The sequence below is a fragment of the Microcebus murinus genome, chromosome 13, assembly GCF_040939455.1.
Source record: "Microcebus murinus isolate Inina chromosome 13, M.murinus_Inina_mat1.0, whole genome shotgun sequence".
Taxonomy (NCBI): domain Eukaryota; kingdom Metazoa; phylum Chordata; class Mammalia; order Primates; family Cheirogaleidae; genus Microcebus; species Microcebus murinus.
Window position 1 is genome coordinate 41,350,993 of NC_134116.1, and position 13,407 is coordinate 41,364,399.

General features: G+C 34.9%; 1 protein-coding gene across 2 annotated transcripts in view; it reads left to right on the forward strand.

Annotated features, from left to right (window-relative positions):
- DACH1 (dachshund family transcription factor 1) overlaps window positions 1-13,407 on the forward strand; it is a 408,633-nt gene that overhangs the window by 213,192 nt on the left and 182,034 nt on the right. For both annotated transcript variants that reach the window (XM_020290319.2, XM_076009384.1), the window contains exon 3: window positions 5,797-5,958. In XM_020290319.2, the coding sequence (XP_020145908.2) occupies window positions 5,797-5,958 (162 nt within the window). The remainder of the gene's footprint in view (window positions 1-5,796; window positions 5,959-13,407) is intronic.

Consider the following 13,407-nt stretch of genomic DNA (forward strand, 5'->3'; position numbering starts at 1 on the left):
GAGAAAGAATTTGACAGCAATATGTCTCTTTTATTGATATTTATAATCTACATTTGTAATCTTCTATTTATAACTAAGGGTACTAACTTATTTGAAATAAATGGAATGAAGATACTTTTCCTTTTTTCAAGAGAGTGATCAGGATTGTACAATGGCATTTGAAGAATTTAAAGGCTGTTTTTTAAAAGTAGAAGGCAAAAGAAAAAAAAAACTATCTTTACAAAGTAAAATAATGTTCTAAATAGTAATGTTGCCTGCTTATCTTACAAAAGATAAATCCGTGGGTTGGTTTTAGGGTATTGAATTTGAAATAGTGAACGTTTTGTATCAATACAGCACAGATTGAAGAATTTAGTTATTTTATGATAAATTTGATCAATATACACAGCTAAATGAAATGATTAGATAGAAACATGGCTTTTAGATATCCATTTATCAAAGGGCTAAATTCTCACTCTATCCTGTTAGATGCCTTTTGTTATTCGCATCGTTGCAAGTAACTGAACAAAGGTAAACCTATAAGGACATGATAGATATCATGAGTACTTTATAATATTGACTATCATGTGCCCATGCTGTAGCATATGTTATTTTACCTTAATTCTTCACAACACCCATGAGACATTGGAATTGTTGTCCCTATTTTTAGAGATGAGAATTCTGAAGCATGGGACATTATATATCTTGCTTCCCTATTCCAGGTAAATTTGATACATGTTGGCTACTACATCAATAACATACATAGGTGCTCTATATTACCTGGCTGGCCTCTGTGCTTGTGCTGTGGTAACTTTATTTATTTGTTGTTTTAAATAAATAAATATATTTATTTTAAAAAATAATTTTTTCCTTTTATTTCCTCATATTATGGGGGTACAGATATTGTTAGGGTTACATATATTGCCCTTGCCACCCTCCCCCACCCTGCCATGCCAGAGCTTCAAGTGTGTGTCCAACCCCCAGGTGGTAATTTAAAGGCGCACAGGGAGCCTCGCTTTCACAAAGTTTGCATCACACTAGAGTAGCATGTTTCAAAATTCTGATTTTTTGGTCTCATACGAGTTTGTATTTTAACTACTTTCCTTATTGATTGTTAAGCATAGTCATTTTTGAATACCACAGCAATGATGATCTACTTGGTTAATAACTATTTATTGTAAGATACATATGCACTTTAGTGTAAATTATTGTCACTGAATAATCTAAAGGCAATGAGCATCAGAACCAACTGGCTGAAATGCAAAAACACAGATTCCTAGTTCATCGCAGAGACAGATTCAGTGCATGTGGGCTTGGGGAAGACAACACCTCCATCTCTGCTGTGCACTGCAGCTGAATTGATGCAGATGATCACTTTTAGAAACACTGAATTGCCCAGTTCTGAGGGAAAAGTGAGTTATTCAGAAGAGTTAAAGCAGTGGTAATTTGTAATATGAGGTATTTCAGGGTGAAATATGGAAGTGGGGGTAAGGAGTAGCAAAAATCTCCATGAATCTGAGGCCAGGTGAGAAGAGTTATGATAAGTGAGAAAAGGATCATAAAAGAAGGTAATAAGGTGTGCCAAATGTATGGGTTGACAGTGTTCATACAATCGGACAATTCTTGATTATATAGAAAATGTCATAGTTTGAATTTTCTATGTAGTGTAGACCAAAGACTTGAGTTATTTTGTGAATTGATTGCACTTTTTCTTTCTTTTCAAAAAACTTTGTTAGGGAACAACATATACAATGGAGTCGGTACCTAAGCCTAGTGTGTAGATTGCAAGCTACATTTTTACTAGAGGCAGCAAATTGGAGGGGATTTGAGAGTTACATCAGGGATTTGAAAAGGCCATTGCAAGGCCAATAGGAAGTGCCATAAATGTAGAGGGGGATGAACCCTTTGTGATCTTCTCCAGCCCTAGGCAAGATATACCTTTGGAGAGTTATACTTTATATTAAATTAACAAGCTTTATTACTTTGAGTATAGTCACACTTATTGTAACACAAAAATAATGTTTTAAATTACTTTTCGTTGACATTGTCAAAATAATTACTATATTTCTCCTGTGGCTTTCCAAGTAAGCTAGTTTGATAAGCATTTTTTTTTTTCATCCAGTGACAGTTTGTGCCATGGCATTGTGGTAGATGTTTGGGATACATACCATAAGAAAGTATATCTGCTCTTTAAGTGCTATAACTTAGTTAGAGAACCTAGCCCTAATCCCACTCTCTTTAGTTAGCCCTTTCCCCCTTCCCAGAAAGAGCAATAAATAGTTCAAAGGACTGCTTTTCTCTACTCAGATTGCACATTAAAATGAGCTGTGGAATAGTAAAATTAACCAAACACATACAGATGCAGGGGCCCCAACTAGCCCAGACCTACTCAGTCAGGATCTCAGATGGTAGGGCTCAGAAGTTGTGTGCTTTGAAATCTCCATGGCTGATCCTAATGCACTGTAGGAATGCCAAAGTCACATACAGCAAGGTTGAAATGAGCACAAGCAAATGGATCATTCACTCTACTTGAGGAATGGGTTGGGGAAGGTCAGGCACAGCTCTTCAAAAGAGTGATCCTTGAGCTAATTCTTGAAATGTTGAACTCCAAGGTAGGGAATGAAGAGTCAGGCCCCAGATCCTGCTTCTCTGAGAGCAGAATATTTAAGCCATTGCATGATGAAGGCACATGCAGGTCTGGAACTGAGGACTTGAGGGCTTCTCCTGAAAGTGGGAACAGTGTGTGCAAAGACTGACTTGAAAGAAGGAATGAGGTAGTCCATTAAAGGAAATGAAAGGATGGAGCACAGAGAGCAAAGGGGAGCAGGAGGAACAGATGGTTCTACATAGATGGCCAGGAAATGGAGTGCAAATGACCACCATGCGAAGCACTGGACTTGAGCCTAAGCACAGGCATTGTGTGTCATGATCTTCATCTTCATAAAATTACATTTGTTGACTACTCCAAGAATAATAAGAGATTGGAGGTAGGGAAAGTACAAGCTATTAAGAGTTTATTCTTTCTAAGAAAGAAAAGATGGAAGCTTGCACTGGTTGGAGAGGACAGTGGAAAGGAAGAAAATTGGTTGAATTTGAAAGATATTAAAGAATTAAAATGGAGAACTCATCAAACGACCAGGTGAATCAGTGGAACTAAAATCAGCAACTGTTGTGTATGTCATAACTTCCTTGCTGCCTTCATAAAACTGGGCTAAAAATAGAATAATAAAAAGTATTGCAGTAAAGATAATAGCATGTGTACATATATGTGTGTATAAGACACATATACATCTTTTCGATTTATATCAGATATAAAAATCTGGGAAAAACTGTCAAATGCAAAAATAAAGGAGTACTATACATATGATCAGCTAAATAATAAAATTATAAAAAGTATTTTTAAAAATCAACTGCTAACGTTGTCTCCTTAGGACAAATATGATTGTTGGAGCTGAGGGTGTAATGCCAGTCTACAGATATCCTGCAGGAATCACAGCTGGGCCATGACTTTACTTATTAAGGAACTAGAATGTATAGTATGCCTAGTTTTTACTAAACATGAAATGGCATTTTTCACATGGTTTATATTATTTAATCCTTACATTTTTCCTTTGGGATTATAATGGTTTTGCAGATAAAGAAACCATATTGAAGAATATGTGATGGTATGTCCAAGGCCATATCATGCATAGTTATGTCTCATGCTACTTTATTGGATTTGGATCTGTACAATACTAGCCATCATATCTCCAGTTGTAGGTTTATCTTTATTATTTGGACACTACAAACAAGAGTTGTCTGCAGCGTAAATGAAATACAAAGCCCTTGAAGTGTCTTAAATAGGAGATGGGTCAATATCAGGCAACCAAAGGAAGGGACAAATGGGATGTTCACACTGGCGACAAGGCAAAATTGAGGAAAAAAGATTTGCTGGGAAACACAAAGAGAATTTTAAGAGAACAGGAAAGAAAATGTTCTAAAACATCTTTGAAGGAAATGAGTAATTGGGGAGAAAATTCAATCATAGGAAGATGAGAGAATCAGTTCAAGTTGGGACTTAAAAGGCAATGAATGTTCAGATCAAACCCAGATGGATTCTTTGAGTTTATATCAGTGCCTTTTAAGGGGCAGTTAGCAGTTTTTCATGCACAGATCTGATCTGAAGGTCTTGTTGCATTGGGGTGAAGGTTGTCAGGGCCTCTTTGGTCTGATCTGAAGGAAAGGTGAAGTCTTCTTCTAAGCCCTAAAAAAATAGCAGAGATTTCCACGAAAAAAGACTTTCTTATAATTTCGTGGGCTGTAACTTATTTGCTATATTAAGTAGAAGTGATGATTAGTAGGGAGGAAAAGGAGGAGAGTGGTGCTCAGTCTCTAATCCACCAGCTGGGAATGGAAATAAATCACACAGATAAATTCAAACGGCTGGAGCGCTGCAGTCAGAAATCCTAAAGCAGCCATAGCAAAAAGAATATTTGTGTGTGGGAGGAGATATATATCTTCTCATACACTGTTAAAGTTTTAGAATTAGGAGAGATTATTCATATATTCCAGTATCTGTCATTTTGCAGATGAGGGATGCCAGGCTGAAGTGAATTGTCTTGGTAGAAGTTCATACACTTAAGGAAGACAAACCATTCCCCTGCTCAGACACCTCTGCTTGCTGTCCCTCTTTATAAGTGTATCAAAACAGCATGGCCTTAACAATCTGATTATCCAAGATCTTGTCTCAAACTCTATTTCTAATCTCATGTGTACCCCTCCCTCACGCTCTCTGGATGAACAGAGATGAGCTGTTCTGTACAAACTTCATGGCACAGTGGTTAAAAGTGTCAACTCTGTGACTAGAATGTGTTGTTTTAAATCCTAGGCCATGATTTCCTAATCTGTAAAGTAAGCATAATGGAAAGATCAATCACATAGGGTTATTAAGATGATTAAACTACTTTAATGTTACTTAAATCAGTACTTAATTTAATAACTAGAATGAAAGTATTAGCCTTTGTTATATTTTATTTTATTTCTGAACACCTTGAACACTGGAGATACCAAGCTGAGTAGCAACACATGGTCTGTGCAGTTGAGTAGTTCACAATCTAGTGAGGAAAACAGGTGTACAAACAGACATTCCCAGTGCAACATAGCACATGCTATAATAGAAGCACAGAAGTAAACATGGTCCAGGATAGAAGAGTAGACAAGGTGTCCACGCAGCTGGGAGCCCATGCTTGGAGTAAGACTCCTAAACACAAGTATCGTTTTGCTGGAGATAAAGGCAGGGAAGTGAGTCGTGGGGCAAGAACATTCCAGAAAAAAAGAATGGAATGTGGGGAACCACAGGCTTGAAGAGGCAGGGCGTGCATAGATGATGGTGGCGTGTTCAACGTAGCTGGTGTTTGACATAACAATGAAGACATTGGGTGATGAGGTAGGTTTGTATATACTTAGTGTAAGGCCTTGTGGATTAAGCTAGCAGATCAGATTTCTCACTCCATTTAAGCAGCTGTAGGGTATTTGAAGCAGGGAATGACATATTCAGATTGGTTTCTTTGGGAGGTAATTGTGGCTGCATTTCCACTACTATCCTTTTATGTATGAATTATGTTTCTGCTAACATTTAATTTGGGATTTTAGAGAGCACTCTCCCCCTTATATCACTGTTGTTTCATTGGCTAGTTGGGAATGAATGTATGTCATCAGACAGTTGCATAAAGGAATCAGATACTCTAATATATGTTTGTGTGTGTTATATAAAGTACACGGACTATTACATGAAAAATCGGAATTTAAATTACCTCATTTTTAATTTATTCTTTTAAGGTCTGACAGCAGCAGCTGCAGCAGCTGCCGCTGCTACCAATGCAGCTATTGCCGAAGCAATGAAGGTGAAAAAAATCAAATTAGAAGCTATGAGCAACTATCATGCCAGTAATAACCAACATGGAGCAGATTCTGAAAATGGGGACATGAATTCAAGTGTTGGTAAGTTTTATTTTCACTGAAACTTTTGGGGATCACTTTGCTACTTAATTACAGTACTTAACTTTTCCAGAACCAAGCTATCGGCTATCCATGCTAAAAGTTGGTATTTTTGCTTCAAAACAGTATAAATTTTGAACATACCATTTTGTGTCTCTAACAACATGCACTTTAAATGAATAATTAACATTATGTTTTATTATAGGATCAACTTTATGGCTCTAATTTCTACTATAAGCATTCAGTTAACATCTTTCATAATATGAATAAGTAATAATCATCAGAATTCTAAAATATTGAGTATAGTAGCAAAGATGACAGAAACATTTGTACAAATGAGACCCTACATTTTTTATTCTTTTAGTGCATTTGTTATCAAGTCAGAAATTTACTATCATTAGCAGCAAAACATACAAACTTAATCTTTTCATATGCTGCCAAGAATAAGAATTATGTTGATGCTGATTCTTTCTATATGTAACCATTATCAATGTTTCTCTCATTTAAAAAAATACAACTTTAATTTTCTTGATTTTTTGTTCTTTCTTGCTCTTTGAAGAAAGAGAGATGAAAAGTTAACTGTCATGTTCAAACTGAAAGGAATAGTTTTATCTTTGCTGAATATCTATTTGCGTAATTTGTTTTGTCAAACACAACTTCAAATGTGCGTTAATTTTTTTACAGTGAAATCTTTAGCATCTGGGTTTTGGTGTGTTGAAACATTTTATTCTGCTGCTATTCTGTATTGTTTCTGTTTAAAATTCAGAAACCGTGCTCAAAATATAATTTAACAAGAGAAATTTAGATATTGCAAGATGTGCACCAGATACTATATCCAACATATGTTCCTGGCTATTCAATTCTCTTCCATCAAGCATTTTAGCAGATTATTTCTTAAGTTAATCAGCAGCTTTCTACTTGTAGTCCATTAAGACATAGTTAAGGGTAGATGCAGGGACACTATGGATTTTAGTAATAATCATTTTCACAAGTTTCCTGGTAACATAGACTACACATGAATATTAGAGTAGGAAGTAATTTTGAAATAGAGACACAAAACACAAAGTGCCACTGTTTCAGTGATAGTAAAGAGCAACTTTGAATGTAAAAAGGGGAAAAATTGAACTTTACAGCAGAACTAAATAAGGGAAACTGACAAGGACCAATAGCAATGATTTTTTTTTTTTTTTTTGTCCTTTAGAAAAGATTTTTATTTTCTTGGCATACAGACATAACTGACATTTGTGCACTACATAGAGCAGCTTAAGACATATCAGAAATGTATTACAATTCACATGTTACAATATCGATAAATCTAATGTCTCCCTAATTATCTTTGAAAACTTATTTACTATTAAAATACCATAGCATCCTAGTTAAACTGGCAAGTTTATGTCTCATTTTAAAGGGAAAGATTGATTTGCACCACTGTCAAAACGTAATATAATACCTTACCTAGCATCACTCAAGAATGAAGCATTCTACCTAAATGTGTTTTAGCCAAATAACAGTTTTCCTTCTACAGTCTAAAATTGCTATTTTAACTACTTTGGATGGAATAATGTCTAACATGCCTTCTTAAACTTTAAAATGGACCATGCAGAGTATAACAATTTTTAAATTAATATTCCGCATTAGGAATATGAAACGCTTAGTTTTCTAGTGTAAGCAAATATCCTAAAAGTTTACCAAGGTGGGTCTTTGCCCTACTATAGATAACCCAATATGGCTATATTTTTAGAACTGTCAACTTGTTATTTATTTTTTTGGTCACATTTAATTGTCACCTATTAGTTCTTGCTTTCATTAAATGGGTTTTAATTGAGAGTATGTGGTGATGACAATTCTTAGAAGGACAAAAATACATGGAAGAAAACCAAAAAAGATGACTCTAAAACTGAAAAGGACTTAGGAAAATATCAGTGCTTGCATTTGTAAATGCTGTTAGGGGAATACAGGGAGGGCAGAGGATTGCTTATGTTATAGTTTATACATATAAGTTAGACTTCTAAAAATTAAAACAGTATTAAAGTGAAATGAAAGAATTATAATTTTGGTTTTAGAACTATTAAGTATACATTACTTTAAAATAAAAGCCTTTTTGCTTTGGCATATAAAATAGGGCAATATTGAGCAATTTTAAAAACAAGTAATTAGCCACTATAAATCATAGCTATCGTTCCAAAACATAATCTGGATTATTTCCAGATTTAGAAGAGTAAGCCTTTAATTCAGGCTGTTCTTGGTGTTGTGAAGAGGAATTCTTAAAATAGGCAATTTAATAACATTTAAGTCAAAACATATTAAACATGGTACCTACATTTGAATTTTCCCAGGTAGTAGAGCAGAAATAGACTGGGGAAGCCAACTCACAAGATAAGGAGAACATGGGTCATAATTAAGCATAGATATATATTTAGTATTTGATAGTATGTGATAACATTGGTCTACTGACCATATTGTAGCTTACTTTAATTATTTTGGTACATAGGCTATCACAATCGCTTAAAAAGGAAACAATTTGATTTTTTTGTGTAACTTAGTTGGAAGAAATGACTTTTTTTTCCATTAAGGAATTTAGTTGGCAGTTTTTACTGTTTTTTAGTTTTCTTACCATACAATGCCAATTTGAACCAAATGCAGAAATTTAATTGAATTTTCCCAAAACGTCTTAATACTTTGGAATTGTGTTAACACTGATGCCATTAGATATCTTTAACTGAGGCAAAAAAATGTTATTATTGCCATTTTCATTCTATTCTCACATGCTACTGACCTCTAAGAATTTTTGATTTATTATAATATCCTTCCTGAGCACCCCCCACCCAGGTATTTATCTAGAGATCAAGGAAAGTGGGTTTGGCAAGAAATGAAGTAGGATGGGGAGGGCAGAGAGCAATGATGAAGGTGGGGGTTGTGCTTTCACAGATCAAAGCAGTTGCTTAATTGTGGTTTTATGTGGCCCCAGTCTTCTCTGGTTATGAGGACAATGCCTGCCTCTTGGTAAGTGTTCAACAATTACCTGCTCTATGCCTTTAAAAAGTTATGTAAACTTTCTGAGCCTAACATTCCGCATCTGGAAAATGGCATAAATAATAGTATTTGCATGGTGAGAATTAACATATTTGTCAAGTGTTTATTACATTATTACAATGTCTGCTTATCACATTGTTTGGTCACCAGTAAGATTAGTAGTTTTGGTTTTATTTTTGCTATTATTATTATTAGTTCTCCAAAATCGTCTTCCTGAAAATTACATTTTTCCTCCATATATTGCCATCAACTGCTTCTTCCTCATTTTTCCCAAGTATTCTTGGTGAAGCGGCAGGACTGTGAGGCAATTTTAGGGCAGTTGTTACGTCATTTCATTTGGATTTTGTTGTACATTTGATTTTAGCTTATACTAGGAATATAAAATAGCCACAATACATGCCTAGCACTCAAGGGGCATACAATCTGTGGGTGAGAGGGCTAAGTAAGCAGGCAGGATGTGCTGGATCCTCCCGGACAATCAGTTAGGAAATGGTGTTGAAGCATATGAAGTCTAGAAGGAATCCCAAGAATCTACAAGGCCTATATTTCAGAATACACACTGCTCTCATGAATCTATCAATTGGCTCTTAGAAGTAGTGAAACCCTTCAGAGAGGTGCTACTTAAATGATGTATTGTTGCTACTCAGTCTTGCCCAAATCCAGTGACATTTTTGAAGCCAATACCGGGCTCTTTTTTCCCCTTGTACTCATCTGGCTCACAAGTTCTGTTAAACATTTTAGGCTTTCCTTTGTAAGAGCAGTGATGTGTCTCCCCCCCACCCCCCTTAGCTATAAATAAATCCTACAGCTCAAGAAAATAGATTTTGTTTTTGCTTGGTTTGGTTTGATTTGGCTTGGTGAGGTGATGGAATAATTTTGCTATCAATGACCCTTTCCAGTTTGTATATGAATCTTAAAAATTAACCAGAAAAAGTGTTCAAAGGAATGTTTGAGTCTGACAAATAATTATTTTAGATCCCAATTTTGCATGGTAACCTTGAGCTCACGTCTTTCCAACAGAATGATCACTTTGGAAGAAGTCAGGAACTCAGGATAGAGCCGAGTAAGGCATCAGCACACTGAGTAAAATATATGGCCATGTCGCCATTCTCCCTCATCCACAATCAATTGGATTCTTTTAGTTTAATATTTACTTGCTAAGATGAGATGCTAGTCTGCATGGTGATAAACAGTCTGCTCCTGGCATCTGAAGGTGACCTGTCAGTTCATATGGACAAATCTCCTGCTTACTGAAATGTACAAAATAAATCATTAAAGCAGGCAGGTGCTCATTCCCAGATTTAAATCACCATAGATTTATGATTTGAATTAATGCTTCATTTGGCCATAGAAATAGATGCTGAGACAAATGATATGCACTGGTTGGGGTTTCCATACTGTAGCCATCCTGATATTGATTACTGAGATGTCTTTGCAATCTCTTGTTTATATCAAGTACTATCTTGTGACAGGTTGGCTGATATGAGCTACATTGCAGATAAGAAGGAAAAATGTCCTGGATTCTTTTTAGTGGCAACACTATCCACAACATACAGGCTAGATAAATTGCGATTTTTTTTGCTTTAAAGACTGATCTACATAACCTGTTTAAAAATGCTGCTTGAAAATTAGGACTAGGATATTGCAAAGGCAAAATTTAAAACCAGTGAACCCAAGGTCAATTTGATAGCATCTATAGCTATGTTTTTATCTGTGTATCTTTTTTTTTTTGGCATTATGCATGCTTTTGAGGATAGTAAATTAATCATAATCAGTTTAATCTAAATAAAGGAAACTTAATTTTACTTCTAGTTTTTAAATGCTATATAAATATTGACATAATGTGCATCTCTTAATAGTTTCTATGTTATTTAAATACTTGCTAAACCTAGTATCTTACTCCCTTCGCTAATGACAACAAAGGAAATAACTCTTTAAAGATAAATACATTAAACATTTTTCCCAAGTAGAAAAGTTTGTGGACTCTAACTTACAAGAGGCAGGAAAAGACTGCATTTTTACTTCTCTTAACATTTTATTTATGGAAAACACTATGTATACAGTTTAAAAAATACTCGGAGGATTTAAGAGGGACCTTTGCCACTGGCTAATATCTGACTCATAGAACTGGTAAACAGCTATCAACAATAGTAGATTGCTTGCTTAGTAGGAAATGAGTTCATATCTATTCAAAATGTGATCTCAAAACAGATGTCCCAAGAAAATCTCATTGTTTAAACTATAGTCATAACCGCCTAATGGCTGTTATTTCTTTAAGGAAGTGAAGTAGTCTTAAGACTTCAGTATTTTCTCTTTTTGAATGTTGTAGAACATAGGGAAGTGTAACAAATGCAGTGTTCTACAAATCTGAACACATTTCACATGCTCGAAACATATGATTCTTTTTCTCAAACTTCCCATAGTTACAAGGTTATCAAAGTTTCAATTAAAAATAAGGACCTGCGTTTGTTTTTCAATAGTATTTCTCACTCCTTACTTCTTCTGTTCCTCAACCAACCAAACAAAACAAACAAATATATGAAGAAGAAGAAAAAAAAAAAAAAACAGACAGATAAAGAGATAACATTATCTTCTTCAGCTCACCATCCCCCCCCCTTTTTTTTTTTATTATTTTAATCATTTCTGCAGAAATAGAATAGTTCATGCTGGAGTCATTTCCTTTCTTCTAACACACGTGTCTATTTGGAAGGAAAAAATTAATTCTATGATTTCAGGAAAAAGTCTTGGAGACCTTGAGAAAGCAAATGAAAGGAAACTGAGAACGCAGGCCACCAAGCAGAGCTCTGCAGTTGCACATTGGATTCTCTGCCTTGGCAATGTTAATGAACCTCAAATCCTTCCTATAATTAGATGAGGGAATTGCTTATATTTTCAAACAGATGATGCTGCTATAATGAAACGATTGACAGGGAATTTAAGAGTGTCTACAGTAGTCATTTGGTTTCTGTTATAAAAAAAAAGTTTAAAAAGAAGATTGGCTTTAGACATAGGTCCTAAGAGAGGTAGTAATTTACATAGCATGCTATGACAGGTGTCTTTGTATAGTAAGGAAATAAAATGGAAGACAAGAGAAATGATGGGCAGGTATAGCAATTTTTTGGGGAGGGGGTGTCCTATGCTTATTCTGCTTAGGTTCTTTAAAAGGGGCCGAGACTCAAGAGATGGATCCGGATTGAGTGCACAGCTGTAACTGCTGATGAGCTAATTGCTCCTTATCTCTCAGCCCCATTCATCTTCATTTTTTACCAATTACTGAGAATTATCTGTGTTCTCAGTTGGATATGAGAGTTAATCCTTTTTGGTTAAGCTGGCAGTACTGTGAGCAGATTCCAAATCGGAGGGTGAAAAAGCCAAAGCAAGCTTGCTCTAAAAATGTCTCCAGTTCAATTACAGTATCACTGATTCATAAGAAATTTACTATTGTTTAACAGATTAAATGTGGAAAGTTTTTTTTTTTTAACTTGAATGTTTTTCTGCCTAACAATGATTTTTAAGATCCTTCTTCCTGCCTGATGAGTAAAATTTAACTATGTTAACAGCCAGCGTCTTGTAAACACGGAAACACACAAGACTACTCTAAAAGTCCAGAAAGATTCTGACACATGAAATAAGAATTATTTTGGAACTGATAGCTGTCAATGTATACATAAACACTTTTAACTTATGCTTTTGTTCTCTGTGGCTTCACATATGGTCAGGAAATTATGTCCAAATATAAACCTTTTCACAAATGTCACATTAGTGGAACGTTAATGGAAGACCACATAAGCATCTCTTAAAAGTGTAGGAACTGCCATGGTTTGTAATTCAATTGGTTGTGAATAGGCCATATGGTTAGCATCATTCCCTATTCAAAAGATGTCTTCATATTCTGACATTTCACACAAAATTGCTTACCCCGACAATAAAAGACAAAAAAGGACTAAGCTACTATTTCACCAATTTTAATGCGTTTGTAAATATTTAATATTTCTGGCATTTTCTTCATTAAGTACTTTTTAATAAGATAGTATAATGTTAAAATATAAAGAACAAACAGCTAATTTAATGCAAAATTATCAAAAATTTTGTAACAATGGAATACCTTATAGCATGACCAAGGTAAGTTCTTCTAGATACATCCACAAACAGGTGGGGGAGGGCAGACAACAAAATAGAAGTCAAAAGATTTACCTTCTAGTAATAACATAGCTAATAAATAACTTAGCTGCTTAGATAAGTCTCTTAACTACTCAGCTTTCCTATTTAAAAATAAGGAGCTGGATGCCCGATTTTCCTCTTGGCTATATAATGTTTTATTTTCAAAACTCAATAGAAAGTAAAGGCCAAGAAGGAATTTTTTACATTGATTTCTAAAATGCAAACCAAATGAGAAACAACTTAAATGCCCCCAAACAA